A 16,512-nucleotide genomic window follows, 5' to 3' on the forward strand; every position below is an offset into this window, starting at 1 on the left:
ATGCCAATTAAGAAGGATGCAGGTCAACTTAAACTTCTGGTATATTGAAGGGAAAGTTTGTGTAAACACCCTTCAAAACCAATTTGGTATTGAAGCCACATGACAAAATGTCTCACAGTCCTATGAGTAGCGTTTGGACGAGTGCTCCATTCTGATTTGCTCTGCCGGCATATCCATACTACGGTCTGTGCAACTTGCACAGGTAGATCCGAGATGCCAACTCACTGGAGTCCAAGAATAATCTGCCTTTTTCTAGGATATTTCCCAAACTCAGGTTAATGCTAATCTATTGCACAAGAGGATGGGAAACCGCTCTACATACATGCCTTAGGATCAGTTGAGAAAACCTCTTAAGAGATAAGAAGTGTCTTGTGGGACCTCACCGGAGGCTGAAAAAGTAAACTCAAGGGTCTTTGGTGAACAGAATATAAATATTTTGAGTGGCCTCGAGTTTCTTTCCAGGATGCAATTGACTAGCCATGTATGGTGGTTTACTAAAATCAGGGGTTTGGTAAACCTGCCTGGGACTGGAAAAATAACGTCAAGTATATGATAGGTCACAATACAACCGTGGTTGATAGGCTCCATACATCTTCGCAGGGTCACAATTTGTGGAGGTCTAAAAGCCATAGGTGCTACTAATGTGCGGTGGAACTTTTAACAGAAGTTGCAGTGCTAAGTATTTAGAAGTAAAGCCTGTTGACACCAATGGGGCAACGGGGCATTCCTGGGCAATTAAAATCAGACTAAGAACATCCTTTCAAGGTTTGGCATTAAATCATGTGGGCATAGCCTAACAATATCTGAGTGAGCTATTCGATTTGAATGCTGACAGATTTCATTACTATGCATTAATATACCATATTTGTGGTCACAATTATACATTGTCTGTAAGCTTGCATCTTCTCTGCAGTACTTGCAATTATGATCTAAAGCGCAATCACTCATGTGGGATGGAACAAGAGCAGGAATGGTGAGCCACTGGGCTTAAAAATAATCTAAATCCATGATTTTCTACATTAAATGGCTGTACACTGCCTTGATGGTTTCTTTGTAGGTAAGGTAGTATATGAATAAATATCATGAGAACGAAGAGAACAGTATGCTGCAAAACATAACCACCAGAGCCAGTGCCAGACTATTTTGCGCCCTAGGCAAGGTGGGCTACTTTCATTCCCCCCCCCCCCAAAAAAATGCCAACTTTGATTTTTAAGAACATATGTTTCCTGGAAAAAATAAGAAGCACAAAACTTGAAATTGCTAAATTTATTTTAAAGTGCAAGAAATACGTCATGCTAATTATAGCAAACAAATTGGAAAGGAACGTCTATGGGTCTAAAATGCATTATTTAATAGGAATATCACCTCCAAATCATCCCCAACTCTCACACGCGTGCGCACACGCACACTCAGCATCACTCACTCCAAACAAACACACGCATGAACACATGCATTCACTCAAAGACCCCATTCACCCATACATTCTCTCTCTCTCTCCTGGGCGCGTTGCGGAAGTCCAAACATGGAGCCACCCCACCCCAGCGTCCCTGGCTTCGCTTCGGCTGGGCGAGCGCGGGGCGCCATCTCACCCACCCAGGCCCAGCTGAATCCTTGAGCCAGGCCGGCTCACAGCCAACGTGCGTGAATGCTGCGCTATGCCTGATGCCCCTCTTAGCTTGGCGCTCTAGATGGCCGGCTGAGTGGCCTCTATGGTAGCACCGGCTCTAATAACCACGCACACCACTATTGTTTCTAGAATGATGCCTGCAACAAGTCCATGGTTTGAAAAGTAGTATGTTAAACCTCTATGCTGGGATACCCTCTCTGCTCCCTATTATTTTCTTAATTTAGCAGATTATACAGCTACAGGAGTTTTCCTAACCATTATACTGCCACATTTTCTTTCCCAACTATTATTTTTTTCCTTAACCTTGGTACACGCTAATGTACAATTTCAAATCTGCCCCTGTGTAGATTAATCAGCATGTGCAGCTGTTTGTTTTAATTCAAAGTACGTTTAAAAAAAAACACCAGTAGCCTATAACACAACAAACAACCATCCTATATAAAAAGTTACATTTAAAATGTTTTATGTATTGTTTAACATTTAATTCTAAATAAAAAATAATAAAAACAGTACCCTGATCTAAAGGCGGGGCGGATCACTTCCGCAGAGCATGCAAAGATCTGTTCTGCTAGTCCAAGACCATTTAAGGCAACTGACAGTTTGAAAATTAAGTTATTGTCCAGTTATAATTTCATCCTGCCATCTGTCAAAAAAGAAGGATCTAAGTTGGGTTGGGTGTTCTACTTTCTACTGAAAGTGTTTATTAAAGGAAGGAAGGAGAGAAATGGCAAATGCATTCTACACGTACACTGAGTTCTCAGGGGGGTCATTTTTATACAGGGAAGCTGGTTGTCTTCAAAAAGAAACTGCAGGTTTCAGGCACTCAAATACTTTGTTCTTAGATTCCTTGGCTGGGGGATGAGTTCATTCTCCTCATTGGGGAAAGCACCCTTCACATCCTCAAAGGCACTGAGCTTGATGCCCCAGCATTTTAGAACATCAAACTAAAACCCGTCTGCCATCGATATGCCCAAGAGGCTCTTCCTGCCAGGGGTGCCTACAGTAGTAATTAAAGTAATAATGAAAATATTCCAGAGAGGGCTCAAGCAAGTGAGTCATGCCACACGCCAAAAGGGAGGACAATAAACTCAAGGCTACCGCTAGCCAAAGCGACTTGGTGCAGAAATCTTCCCAGAGGTTAAATGAACACTAAATTAAACAACGAGTACATCCGCACTCAACCATCACCCTATTTATTTATTTATTTATTTATTTATTACATTTTTATACCGCCCAATAGCCGAAGCTCTCTGGGCGGTTCACAAAAATTAAAACCACAGTAAAACACCCAACAGTTTAAAACACAATTACGAAATACAGTATAAAAAGCGCAACCAGGATAAAACCACACAGCAAAGTTGATATAGGATTAAAATACAGAGTTAAAACAGTAAAATTTAAATTTAAGTTAAAATTAAGTGTTAAAATACTGAGTGAATAAAAAGGTCTTCAGCTGGCGACGAAAGCAGTACAGTGTAGGCGCCAAGCGGACCTCTCTGGGGAGCTCGTTCCACAACCGGGGTGCCACAGCGGAGAAAGCCCTCCTCCTAGTAGCCACCTGCCTCACTTCCTTTGGCAGGGGCTCACGGAGAAGGCCCCCTGTAGATGATCTTAAGGTCCGGGTAGGTACATATGGGAAGAGGCGTTCCTTCAGATAACCTGGCCCCAAACCGTTTAGGGCTTTAAATGTTAATACCAGCACTTTGAATTGGGCCCGGACCTGGACTGGCAGCCAATGAAGTTGTAAAAGGACTGGCGTAATGTGATCTCGCCGGCCAGTCCCTGTTAATAACCTTGCTGCCCTGTTTTGCACCAGTTGAAGTTTCCGGACCGTTTTCAAAGGCAGCCCCACGTATAACGCATTGCAGTAATCCAAACGAGAGGTTATCAGAGCATGGATAACTGTAGCTAAGCTATCTCTGTCCAGATAAGGGCGCAGCTGGTATATCAGCCTGAGCTGATAAAAGGTGCTCTTTGCCACTGAGTTCACCTGTGCCTCAAGTGACAGTTCTGGATCGAAGAGCACCCCCAAACTACGGACCCGATCCTTTAGGGGGAGTGCAACCCCATCCAGGACAGGGCAAACATCACCTCGCCGGACAGAAGAACCACCTGCTAACAGTACCTCCGTCTTGTCTGGATTGAGTTTCAGTTTATTAGCCCTCATCCAGTCCATTACCGTGCCCAGGCACTGGTTCAGAACAGCCACTGCCTCACCTGGGTTTGATGAAAAGGAAAGGTAGAGCTGGGTATCATCCGCATATTGATGACACCTCAGTCCACATCTCCGGATAACCTCCCCCAGCGGCTTCATGTATATGTTAAACAGCATAGGGGATAAGATAGAGCCCTGTGGAACCCCATGGCTTAGGTGCCACGGCACAGAGCAATAATCCCCCAGCACCACCTTCTGGAATCGGCCATCCAAGTAGGAGCGGAACCACTGCAACGCAGTACCTCCAACTCCCAGCTCAGACAACCTATCCAGAAGGATACCATGGTCGATGGTATCGAAGGCCGCTGAGAGGTCCAGGAGAACCAACAGGGTCGCACTCCCCCTGTCTCTCTCCCGACAGAGGTCATCCCACAGGGCGACCAAGGCAGTTTCCGTTCCAAAACCAGGCCTGAAGCCCGATTGAAATGGATCTAGATAATCCGTTTCATTCAAGAGTGCCTGGAGTTGTCCTGCAACCACCCGCTCAAGCACCTTGCCCAGGAAAGGGATATTAGCCACCGGCCTGTAGTTGTTAACATCTTCCGGGTCCAGATTAGGCTTCTTCAGGAGTGGTCTAATTACCGCCTCTTTTAAAGAGGCCGGCACCACTCCCTCTCTCAAGGAGGCATTTACAACCTCCTGGACCCAGCCGGCGATCCCCTCCTTATTTGATGTAATGAGCCATGAGGGGCAAGGGTCAAGCACACAGGTGGTCGAACGGACTTGGCCAAGCACCTTGTCCACATCCTCGGGCCTCACTAACTGAAACTCATCCAATAAAACTGAACCGGACAGCGCTCTGAACACCTCTACTAGTGGAGCTGCATTAAGTGTGGTGTCCAATTCATGACGAATCTGAGCGACTTTATCTTCAAAGTGCTGTGCAAATTTGTCACAGCGTGCTACCGAGGGTTCCACCATCTCTCGCCCTGGCCCAGAGTGTAACAGGCCGCGAACCACCCGGAAAAGCTCCGCCGGACGACACTGAGAAGACGCAATGCTGGTGGAAAAGAACTGCCTCTTTGCCACCCTCACCGCCACAGAGTAGGCTCGATAGTGAGCTCTAACCCGTGTTCGATCAGACCCAGCACGAGTCTTCCTCCACCTGCGTTCTAGCCGTCTCCCCTCTTGCTTCATCGCCCTCAGCTCAGGTGTATACCAAGGAGCTGACCGGGCTCTGCTCAGAGGGAGAGGACGCTTGGGCGCGATCGTGTCAACCGCCCGAGTCATCTCTGCATTCCACAGAGCGACCTGGGCTTCGACAGGAGCACCGGCCATATCAGCAGGAAAATCCCCCAGAGCCCTCTGGAATCCATCGGAGTCCATTAGCCTCCGGGGGCGGACCATTTTAATAGGCCCCCCACCCTTGCAGAGGGGAAAGGCCGCCGAGAGTCTAAACCTCAGTAGGAAGTGATCTGACCATGACAAGGGGGTAGATGTTAATTCCCCCACTTCCAGATCACCATCCTCCTGCCCAGTCGAGAAAACCAGATCAAGCGTGTGTCCCTTTGCGTGTGTTGGGCCGATGACATGTTGAGACAGCCCCATGGTTGTCATGGCAGCCATGAAGTCCTGAGCCGCTCCAGAGACAGCAGCCTCGGCATGGAATTTTTCTACCCATAGAGCTCATAAAGCGGGTTTCCGGATCTTATGTGGAAGCCATTTGAGTGGCAATACCAGGACGAAGTCGCTCTTCCTTCCACTCATCAATGAGACCACCTCTATCGGCCGGACATTGGTCGCCATTGAACTAAGCACGTTCAACTGCCAATCAAATTTCATGGGCACCTAAGTCACGGGGCACGGTGACACCCATCCCTTAGAGATAGAAAAAGGCTAGCGTGGCACCCAGCCTGAACGTCCGGTAAACATGTAAAATCGTCATTGGCAGTGAGTGATTCTGCACCGACAAAAGGTGGCATCACTCTGCCTCTTGGAATCTGTGTAGTGAAAGGATTGGTATATACTTTGCATTTGAAGGTAGAGTGGAAAAACCCAATTGAATTTTACTTCAGAAGTAGCAATAAGGCCTGGGATAGGGTTGATATTTTTCTCCCTAACTCTATGTCCTATTCCTCTGGGAAGAGCAGAGGAAAGAACGCGGGCGCGCGCGCGCGAGAGAGACCGCTTCGGTTGCTACGGCAACTAAATCCAGCCAAGCCAATCCTATCTCACCACAGATACTCGCGCCTCCTTTGCCCTGCCAACTACAAATCCCACAAGCCACCTCTATCGCTCTCTCTCCCCTCCTCTCCTACGATCTCTATGGAAAGAGGTGTCTCCCAGGATGCACCGGTTTCGTCTCCCGGAAGTCCATTCGTTCTCCGCCCTTCCCATTGGCGTGGCTTCCTTGCCCGTCGAGAGGCGGAGTTTTCCTTGCGTGTTCCAAGATGGCGGCTTCCACAGGGCTCCTCAGAGTCTGGGGACGTCGCCTGAGTTTGGGGGTCCCCGCGCGCAGGGCATTCTGGGGAGGGCAGAGGTAAGATCACCGTCGTCGGAATGGAGATGGGAGTCGTGCTCAGGAGAGAGAGAGAGGTCCGAGAACCTGGGGGCTTGTTAACTGGGCTCCAGGCTCTTTCTGCCTTCACCTTCAGTGCAATGTCAGTAGCTCAGTTTTACCTCAGCCTCTACGCATGGCAGTAGGCAACTTTCAAAATCCCTCTTTTTCAGGCTTCCTGCCCTGAGAGCGTTAAGTCAGGGGTGGGCACCGTGTGGCCTTCTAGACGTTGATGGACTGCAACTCCCGCCATCCCTCGTCATTGGCTCTCCTTGCTAGGGCTGATGGGAGTTGTGGTTTGATAACATGTGCAAGGCCACAATCTGCACCACCCCGATATAAAGGCTTAGACTGTGCCCGTAACCATGGGAAGCTTGAAGTTTTTTGGGAACCTGTAAGCATAGCATGTTTAAAGAAAACGACCAGGCTTACAGTGGTGTGGGAACTGGGTGTGGAAATCCTCTTCTTCATATTCATGACTGGCTATGCACTTGGATATCCTTAAGCTGAGACAAGTGCAGTGTCTTTTGATAAGGCTGGTGTGAGGCTGCAATAGAAATGGTGATATAGTGTGAGCCTCTTAACGATGTAAATTGTTAATGCTATATAAAACCAAAGGAAAAAAGTGGAGAGCAAAGCTCTGGTGCTTTAAATCTTTATTTTTACTCTCAAATCAATTCTTCGATGCACTCGTACTCTACGCGTTTTGGACTGTGTCCTTCATCAGGAGCTGGAGAAGGAAAAGGAGGAGGACATTAAACAGTAGTTTCGCGGGTCCAAGTAATTTTTTTTTTTTAATGGAGTTGGGAATTAGGGATAGCATGGCTCAGATTTTGATAAGCAACAGACGCTTGGCGTACAAGCTAAGAGTTTCTTTTATAATTAAGTTTTATTATTTTTTATCTTTGTTTGGACTGTTTGACTTGGACCCGTGAAACTACTGTTTAATGTTCTCCTTTTCCTTCTTCAGCTCCTGATGGACATAGTCCGAAACGCATAGAGTACGAGTACATTAAAGAATTGATTTGAGAATAAAAGTAAAGATTTAAAGCACCAGAGCTTTGCTCTCCACTTTTTTCTTCAGTTTGGTGGTGCTTCTTTCCCTTGCTTTTGTACCAATGCTATATAAAAACATCTTCTAATTTCTTCCCATAGGAAGAAGGAAGGGGATTCAGAGACAGTAGACCCACCTGTTGCAATGAAAGAGGAACCAGCTATGGTTTGCCCTCCACTTCGAAGCAAAAAATACCTTCCTCCAGAAGATCTCCAGAGCCGTCTAGAGTCTCATGTCAGAGAGATCCTTGGATCCTCAGTCTCCAGGGACTGGCAAAAGGCTTCGCTGGGAGACAGCAATTTAAAGTATCGCCTGTTAGCTCAGTTGGCAGATGATCTGGGCCATGCTGTCCCTAATTCCAAACTCCATCAAATGAAGAGTGCCAGAGACGTCTTGGCTTTCTACAGCATACCTGTGAAAGACATCTCCAAGTTTGATGAGTTAAGCACACAGGAGCTTCCCCCAAACTTGAGGATCCATTGGCAGTACTGAGCCTTTAAGGAGAGTCAGGATGGAAATACCATGGTGAATTCTTACCTATGTAACAGCATCAAAATAGCTCAGATATGACTTGTGTTTCCCAGATTTTCAGAGTTCTGTTAGTGCCTTTTACAAATGTTCAACAACGGTAGTGGCACTGTGGGATTCCCCGACATAGATAATTCAAGATTATCCTTAATTTGTGGGGGACAGTCACTTCTTTGGGCCAGTCATTGTTAAAGGAAATGGTAACCACTGAAATGAAATACAAGAAAACAATTGAGCTTTGATTTCCCCATTTTCTTTCTACACTTGTTGACTCTGCTACCTTTGCTTATGTTATTTAAAGGAATCTCTTGCTCAGAAATATCAACCAAATAAAATAGTGTGTATTGTTAGATTTTTTAAAGCACTGGCCTCATGTCTGAAGAGATAACCTTGTCTTATTTAGAAGTGAGATGAAGAAATAGACATCACCTCCTCCATTTCAAACGGTTGTGTATGCAAAGCTCTTTTGTTAACATCATTTTGTTCGCTACTCCTAATGTGTAGATAACTTGATAAATAATCAGGAAAGATAGGCAGTGTTTCTCGTCTTTCATTAGTAATGTATGTCAAGAAAATATTGGATATCTTTTGTAAGAAAATTTAAAAGTATATCAACCAATCTTGATATATCCAGTTATTAGTATGTGTGGTGTAACTGTTCAATAAATTTTTGACTGCCTGTTGCAGTGTGGGCGGGGTGGAGAAACAGTGGGAGAAAGCAGTCGCCTTCAATTCTTGCTTGTGGACTTCCCATAGGCATCTGGTTGGCTACTGTGAGAAACAGGATACTGGACTAGGTGGCCCAGAGGTGGGGAACCTGGTGCCCTCCCAACTCCCATCACCCCATCCAGCATGGCCAATGAACTGGGATGGTGGAGTTGTAATTCAAGATCATCTGGAGAGCCACAGGTTCCCCATCCCCTTAGATTGGCCTTTGGTCCAGTCCAGCAGGGTGGTTCTTACATTTTAAACCAAGGCTAAACGGATTTTTGGTCTGATCAGGGCAGAGCATTTAAATAAGATATATATATATAGAGAGAGAGAGAGAGAGTCATGTTTTTGTGAACTGCCCATAAGTTGCTAACAAATAGCACCAGCATTATGTTGCTGTTGTTATTATTATTATTATTATTATTTATTTATTTATATAGCACCATCTATGTACATGGTGCTGTACAGCGTAAAACAGTAAATAGCAAGACCCTGCCGCATAGGCTTACAATCTATTAAAATCATAGTAGAGCGATAAGGAGGGGAAGAGAATGCAAACAGGCACTGGGTAGGGTAAACAGGCACAGGGTAGGGTAAAACTAACAGTATAACAGTATAAAGTCCAAACAGTCCAATGTCTTCTGCAATGTTCTTTGCCCCTGTTGGAAAAAATGTAATTTTTAGTTGCATAGATGAGTATAAGCAAGTGCCACCCATCAATCTCTCTTCTTCCTAATGGAAAATATGAGTTGCCCTGTGGCGCTTCTGGGATGTTCTTTCTGTATGATTTAACTTTGTAAGTCTGCCTTGAATCTTTTTTTAAAAGAAAGGTATCTAAGAGATGGTCATCAATAACAATAGGGATCCATTTGGCCACTCCCTTGGTTATGTTCCAAAGGCAGATGGGAACATTTTTTTGTAAAAGTGTTCTCCCAAACAATAGATTTGCAATATGGAGGCAGCGTGCTGGTTGCTTATTGTGACTGTTGTTCGTTGTAGTATTTCTGATGCTTTTTAACCAATGTTTTGAGTTTTAGGGTCTTTATTATGCCTTTTAATTCTTCTGTCCGCTATTTTGGATTCTTATCAATGCCAACAGCTGTTTTATATAAAGATAACATGGTACGTCCTTGGTTTCATGGACAGCCTCTAAATATAAAGATACCGCCCCCTGGTGACTGTCCTTGGAAATGCAGGATGCACTCTCTAGTACAGTGGTTCTCAACCTTCCTAATGCCGCGACCCTTTAATACAGTTCCTCAGTTGTGGTGACCCCCAACCATAAAATTATTTTCGTTCTTCTCTACACGATCCATTGTCATGGGATGGTTTGCTAATGAAAATAATACATAACAATAGCTTTAATAATACAAAAGATGATACATGACATAGATCAGTCAATACAGTTTCCTAAGACCATCGGAAATATGTGTTTTCCGATGGTCTTAGGCGACCCCTGTGAAAGGGTCATTCGACCCCCAAAGGGGTCCCGACCCACAGGTTGAGAACCGCTGCTCTAGTACTTTAAGGTGCAATCCTATGCATGTTTAGACAGGAAAAATGCCCTAAACTCCCAGCATGCTCCAGCCAACATGCTGGGAGTTGTATGCCTTTTCCTGTCTAAACATGCATGGGATTGTGCCTTAAAAGGATTTTCTCCCATCCTATCCCTGCAGACAATCTTTTCAACATAGTACATTGTAAGTTAGTGTGGGACTGTGAGCAATCTATCAATGTTTAGTTTCAGAATTTGTTAAAGTCTCTTGCATAATGCTTACTGTCCCCCAGTCTACACCTATCACATGAGGAATGTTTGAGCCATAGTGTGAGAGTAATCTAACTTTAATGCTCATTCTTTAGAAAATAATCATTTTTAATTGTAAAATCAAGCCATACTTTTAAAACTAAAATCATATTATCTGAGATAGCTGGATCCTGGGACCATCTGAATCGCTTCATTTGCAGATTCAGCCAGCAGGTAAAATAGGGTGACCTTATGAAAAGGAAAACAGGGCTCCTGAATCTTTTAACAGTTGCATAGAAAAGGGAATTTCAGTAGGTGTCATTTGTATGCATGCAGCACCTGATGAAATTCCCTCTTCATCACAACAGTTAAAGCTGCAAGATCCCTGCCCTCCTAACCAGATACAAAAGGAGGCAGGGCTCCTGCAGCTTTAACTGTTATGATGAAGAGGGAATTTCACCAGGTGCTGCATGTATACCAATGACACCTGCTGAAATTCCCTTTTCTATGCAACTGTTAAAGATGTGGGAGCCTTGTCCTCCTTTCCATATGGTCACCCTAGGTAAAAGTACTTATATTTCAGAAAGCATTGAAATTCCTATTTCAGTATTGCTCAGGGTTATTTTTAAACTGATTATTTTTGTTGAATTGTTGCTTATTTGTTTTATTGTTAGAGTTTATCCATCGCTTTGAATGATTCAGTTCTGAAACCCTACTTAATAGCTTTTGTCAGATGTTGGCTATTAGCTATTGGGAACATGCCAACTGCTCAAGGAAGGAAACAATTTGCCTGCTGGAAGTTAGCCAATAAAAGAGAGAGAAATTGAAGCGTTTGCATCTGGCTGGCAAGAAGCTGTGTGGGGAGGGATACTTCAAGGCTATGCTGTTGATTTGGGGGCAGATGATACGGCTTTCAAAATGAGCACGGCGTTACTTCATTCAGTCTGATTGACCAGGCCTCAGTGATCATGGTGTAAAGCCACTGCGGTTTAGAGTGTTGGACTGGGACTTGGGAGATCCAGGGTTCTAGCCCTCACTCAGTTATGAAGCTAACTTGGAGACACTCACTGTCTTTCAGCCAAACTTCATTACAGGGCTGTGGGGATGAAGTGAAGTGGAGGATCTTGTAAGCTGCTTTGAGTTTGTTGAAAGAGGGAAAACAGCAGGCTATAAATTAATTTAAAAAAATATTATTGTAAGAAACAAAACTCCCTTCTCTCTCTGAAAGATGGGGCTGTACAGATAGAAGCTGTGCTTAGCTGACTGATACAAGTGAGAAAATAAACGAATTCTCCTTAACAAAAAATAATAATCCAAAACTGTAATATCAAGAGTGGATCACAGGGAGTGGCTCAGATGTCATGGCCTAAGTGGAACCTATCCAAATTATGAAACAGATACTGAATGTTATGTGTGTGTCCCATAATGTGATGGATTTAGTTGTCAGTGGGGGATCCCCAATGTGATGGATTTAGTTGTCAGTGGGGGACGTTCCAGGAGGTGGTGACTGTCCTTTTGCCTAGGGGGCAACTATCAAGCTTTTGTATTCATCCATCTAATGCCTTGAGCGTCCTGAATGCCTGTAGGTTGGTATCCACCCATCTCTGTATTTGCTGGGTCAGTGAAGATGATGCCCAGAAAATGCCATCTGCTGCGTTGCTGTGTACGTCTTTCAGCTTTATTTGTCTAGCAGTTATGTATGTGTTCCTAGAGGGTATTGGATAGGAGTGAGCTTGACCCAGAGATGTTGCACCTAGGTTGAGAGATCCTCTTGAATGGTCAGAGTTCCATACGCCCAGGACACCCAATCTGGTTTTATACAGCAAGGCTCGCTTAGCCTTTAAAATGAAAGAGAATCCATATTCAAGGGGGAAAAAGCTGGAGCTGAACCAAATGGGCCATTTAATATTAATAAATCTTTAGTGTCTGTATTCCAATATTGCTCAGCCTAAAATGCAGATTCATAAGAGCAACATGACTGATTTGTATACGGTACTATGACTGTCCAATATTTAGTGAATGTCAAATTAATGTAGAAAAGCTGCCAATCTCGGATGAATTTTCTGAGTAACCCAAATAGACATACTCCCACACGAGTGAGCGCTGATGATCACACTGGGAAATGTTGATTGAAAAAGACAGACCAAGGGATGTGTCTGGAATTGTTGACATTCACACGTGAATGCCAATGATCACATTGCACGCACATATGAACATCACTGCTGTGAGTTCACTATATTTCCTCTATAAAGGAAAGAATGGGCCCACAGAGAATTAGCTTAGAATCAGCTGCGAAATTCACTGTCATCTTGCCCCAGTCACTGACTTCCAACCTAACCTATTTCACAGGGTTGTGATAATAAAATAGGAATGACTCCACATGTGCTTTTCTGATCTGATCTGTATTTGCTGGGTCAGTGAAGATGCCCAGAAAATGGTAGAATACAAAGGTAATAAAGTGCAATGTGATCTTTCAAAGTTCTCGGTATTGCAACATCCCCCCGCCCTCCGAGCTCCTCAAATCCTGTAATCCTTTTGGATAAATGTGTGTAATGTTAGGCATACAGCTCTCTGAAATGGAAGAAAACCCACGTCTCTCATTCTGTTAATAAAAGCCAAGGTTTAAATGGGCTAGATGGCAGCAGCTAGATAGTACGTGGACTTCTTTACTAAAAGGCCAAGCGGTAATTGCATTTATGCTGCAACTAACATGCAGTTCATTCTTGCCCTGCTGTCTGTACTCTTGATGCAGAGGTGAATCATAGAATAGCAGAGCTGGAAGGGGCCTATAAGGCCATCGAGCCCAACCCCCTGCTCAATGCAGGAATCCACCCTAAAGCATGCCTGACAGATGGTTGTCCAGCTGCCTCTTGAATGCCTCTAGTGTGAGAGAGCCCACAACTTCTCTAGGTAACTGGTTCCATTGTCGTACTGCTCTAACAGTCAGGAAGTTTTTCCTGATGTCCAGCTGGAATCTGGTTTCCTTTAACTTGAGCCCGTTATTCCGTGTCCTGCACTCTGGGATGATCGAGAAGAGATCCTGGCCCTCCTCTTTGTGACAACCTTTTAAGTATTTGAAGAGTGCTCTCATGTCTCCCCTCAATCTTCTCTTCTCCAGGCTAAACCTGCCCAGTTGTTTCAGTCTCTCCTCATAGAGCTTTGCTTCCAGAGCCCCTCCATTAACCAGGGGGGTGGAGCAGCTTTGCATATCATCCATGTTTGATTAGGGGGTATTGGTGATTCATAGGGGACGGCCCAGACCTCTGCTTGAGATTTTGGAGAACCATTGCCAAGGTTGACAATACTGGGTTAGAGCAATCAATGGTCTGACTTAGCAGATGCCAGTTTAATATTTTCATGTATGGCCAATAACGTTGGGGATACTCAATGTAAGTATGGGTTCACACAAAACGTTAACCCAGCATGGGTTATTGTGTTGTTTGAATGCAGTACATTTTCTGCAGGGTGGTTTGTTAACTATGCAGTGTGGTTTATTTTCTTGAACAAGCCACCATGTTGTTGAGTTGTTCAGGGAGGTTAATGAGCAACCCTGCGGAAAAAGCACTATGTTCAGGCAACACATAACCCATCCTGCGGAAAACGTTCTATGTTCAGACAACATGATAACACATGGTTCAATAACAAGCCACACTGAGTGGATTAGCATGTTGTGTGAACCCAGTCATTGGGATGAACTGTTCCATTTCCTTAAAGTGACCACAGCTGATTCAGATGTATATTGACTACACATAAATAAATGTTGTAAACCGCCCAGAGAGCTTCGGCTGTGGGGCGGTATATAAATGTAATTAAATAAATAAATAAATAAATAGCCTTGTAGGAACATTGGGAATAGGGATGTTCTTGTTCCACACCCAAGGGTCAGAGACCAGTCCTAAAGGCACAAGTTGATTGTAGACGAAGTTAGGATGGGAGGTTTGCTGTTTTCTGTGCCCTGGAAAGCCAAGTGATGTGGTTATGGAGCAAAAGTGCTCTCATATATTTCCTTCCCAGCTCCTAGAACAAATGACAAAGCCCTGATGCAAATAGTTTTGTGATAATTTTTTTTTCATCTCTTTTGGAAAAAAAGTTATATACAAAAACCCAAGAACCAACATGGTAGACATTCCAGCAAAAGTACAGAAAGGCTCAATTCCTCAAAGGAAACACGCTAGTGGTCATCACCATGCTAGAAAAATGAGATGCAGCAGGAAAGCCCTAGGACAAACAGATGGACAGGCAAGCAGGTCCAGTTGTGTTCTTTTGATCTGTTAACAATACTGTGCAACGTGAAAGCCAGTTTTGGATACAAATGCATTACATTATGACCCACAAAAGGTAGACATTGCCTGTTCTTGTGATGACGAGGCAGGCACTTCTATGGGAAAGGCATGCCCAAATCTATTAGGATTTAAGCGCTGGGACACACATTACGCTTACCATATATAAAGCAGCCAAATGCTTCCTAGTCAGAACTCTGAAGGCCATCCTCCCAAACAAGAAAAAAACAAACTGTAGTGATTTGAAGTCGTACTCAAAGCAATGGGTGAGCTTTTTGCTTCTATTGCCATCTCTATTTAAGTCTCTGGCAGCTAACCTCGTTCATTAGGAGGGAAGATTAGCTGCCAGAGATAACAAGAGAAAGAATAACCTTGGCCACAATTTCCTTCTCCTCCTTGTCCATATGCCTTAAAGCCCCACTTGCTTTCCTTACTGGTAAGGAGGGAGCTTTGTGAGTTCTGAACAGGCATAGCTAGGTTGCTTTTTACATGGTTAAGTGTGACACACAGCCTGGATCTAATTTCCCACTCATGTCAACACGAATGGTGTTTCTTCATATTAGCACCAGTGGAATCGAGTCACAGATTTATTCGCCTAAGGCTCCTTTCTAGGTTGTTATGCGATGCTGTAATGCAGCAATGAAACATTTACACTCCTCCTATTACAAAACACGCGGTGGAACCACAAGGATGGCTTCAAACCTTCAAGACCAATTGGGGCCCTTTGCAATGCACCTTGTGCACAGGCATTCGATGTGCACCTAAGGGTCAGATATATGTGGTCCAAGGGTGAGTGCCACTTCCCAAGTTACCCATGTCTTAAAAATGCATGCATATGCCACAAAGGAAAGGTTACACAAATGTCTATTTCACAGCGAAGATGCGCGTTTTGGTACAACTCTGGAAGGTGGTTGGATGAACATGTCTGTGAAGTTTCCTACACAAAATTTATACGCTTCTTAAGAGACAGATCTTAAGATGCCTGTCTTTAAAAAGTACCACTTGGAGGCAGGCTAAAGCTTATTGGTAGACCGTGGTTTGGCCCGTGACCGTAATAATACTTTCGTATTCTTCTAAGTTCCCGATCGTGGCTCTAGCTCAAATATCCATATAAAAATGCCAACTACGTTGTGCTACCTCCTTGAGTATAACTAGCATAACGGCGCCTCTTGAGCCAATTTACAAGGCTCTTGATTCTGCAACATTTGTGTTAAACCAAAGTCTTAACACTAACCTTGCCCCTTAATGTTAACCTTGGCCCACTATTTTGTGCAAGCCACGGCAGTGATGTTAAATACACAATGCACAAGACATGTGCGTGTGCAGCCAGGCTTTCTCTGTAATTTCCATGGTAACACCCCCAATGATATATGCTCTCTCTCTTTTTTTTTTAAAGTGGGATCACATGAGCAAGTCTTGCTCAGCACAGCTCTTGGGAAGACTATGGAAAGAAAGCCACAAGGAAAGCTGTGTGGATTGTGTACACAGCTGTGTACCTTGGGCCCAATGAAACTACTAGTTAGCAACCTGGCAATTGCACACCCTGGGCATGGCCCAATTGGGGCAATTTCCTGAGCAAGCTCCATAGAAATGCATGGGAGTCCTGGAAAGCAGTTCAGGAATCTGTCCAACTCCCATTCACATCCATGGGGCTTTCTACAGGAGGCGTAGAAATTCACAACAGACTAGTCCTCAGTCATGTCCTTACCCATGTGGAATCGGGACTCAAAAATACATATTTCTCAGTATCAATAGCCTAAAGGGTTAGATCCACGTCATGCCGTGACAACTCTATAGTTCATTAGAGTGAGTACGGATTACTGCAGAATTGCACAACAGTGACAGAATCTGGTACC

General features: G+C 44.3%; 1 protein-coding gene across 1 annotated transcript; it reads left to right on the top strand.

Moving 5' to 3' along the window:
* Positions 1-6,213: 6,213 nt before the first annotated feature.
* Positions 6,214-8,520, top strand: MRPL50 (mitochondrial ribosomal protein L50). The gene is made up of 2 exons (XM_063128524.1): positions 6,214-6,321; positions 7,495-8,520. Exons 1-2 carry the CDS (start codon positions 6,233-6,235, stop codon positions 7,883-7,885), a joined length of 480 nt encoding a protein of 159 aa, XP_062984594.1. The 5' UTR covers positions 6,214-6,232; the 3' UTR covers positions 7,886-8,520.
* The last annotated feature ends 7,992 nt before the right edge of the window (positions 8,521-16,512 follow it).

This window comes from Elgaria multicarinata, chromosome 6 (assembly GCF_023053635.1).
Source record: "Elgaria multicarinata webbii isolate HBS135686 ecotype San Diego chromosome 6, rElgMul1.1.pri, whole genome shotgun sequence".
Lineage (NCBI taxonomy): Eukaryota > Metazoa > Chordata > Lepidosauria > Squamata > Anguidae > Elgaria > Elgaria multicarinata.

Excerpts from the sequence above, each read along its gene's own strand:
- MRPL50 (XM_063128524.1), top strand. The coding sequence starts at position 6,233 with ATGGCGGCTTCCACAGGGCTCCTCAGAGTCTGGGGACGTCGCCTGAGT. Across the intron at positions 6,322-7,494 it reads GCATTCTGGGGAGGGCAGAG|GAAGAAGGAAGGGGATTCAG; the intron begins GTAAGATCACCG and ends TTCTTCCCATAG.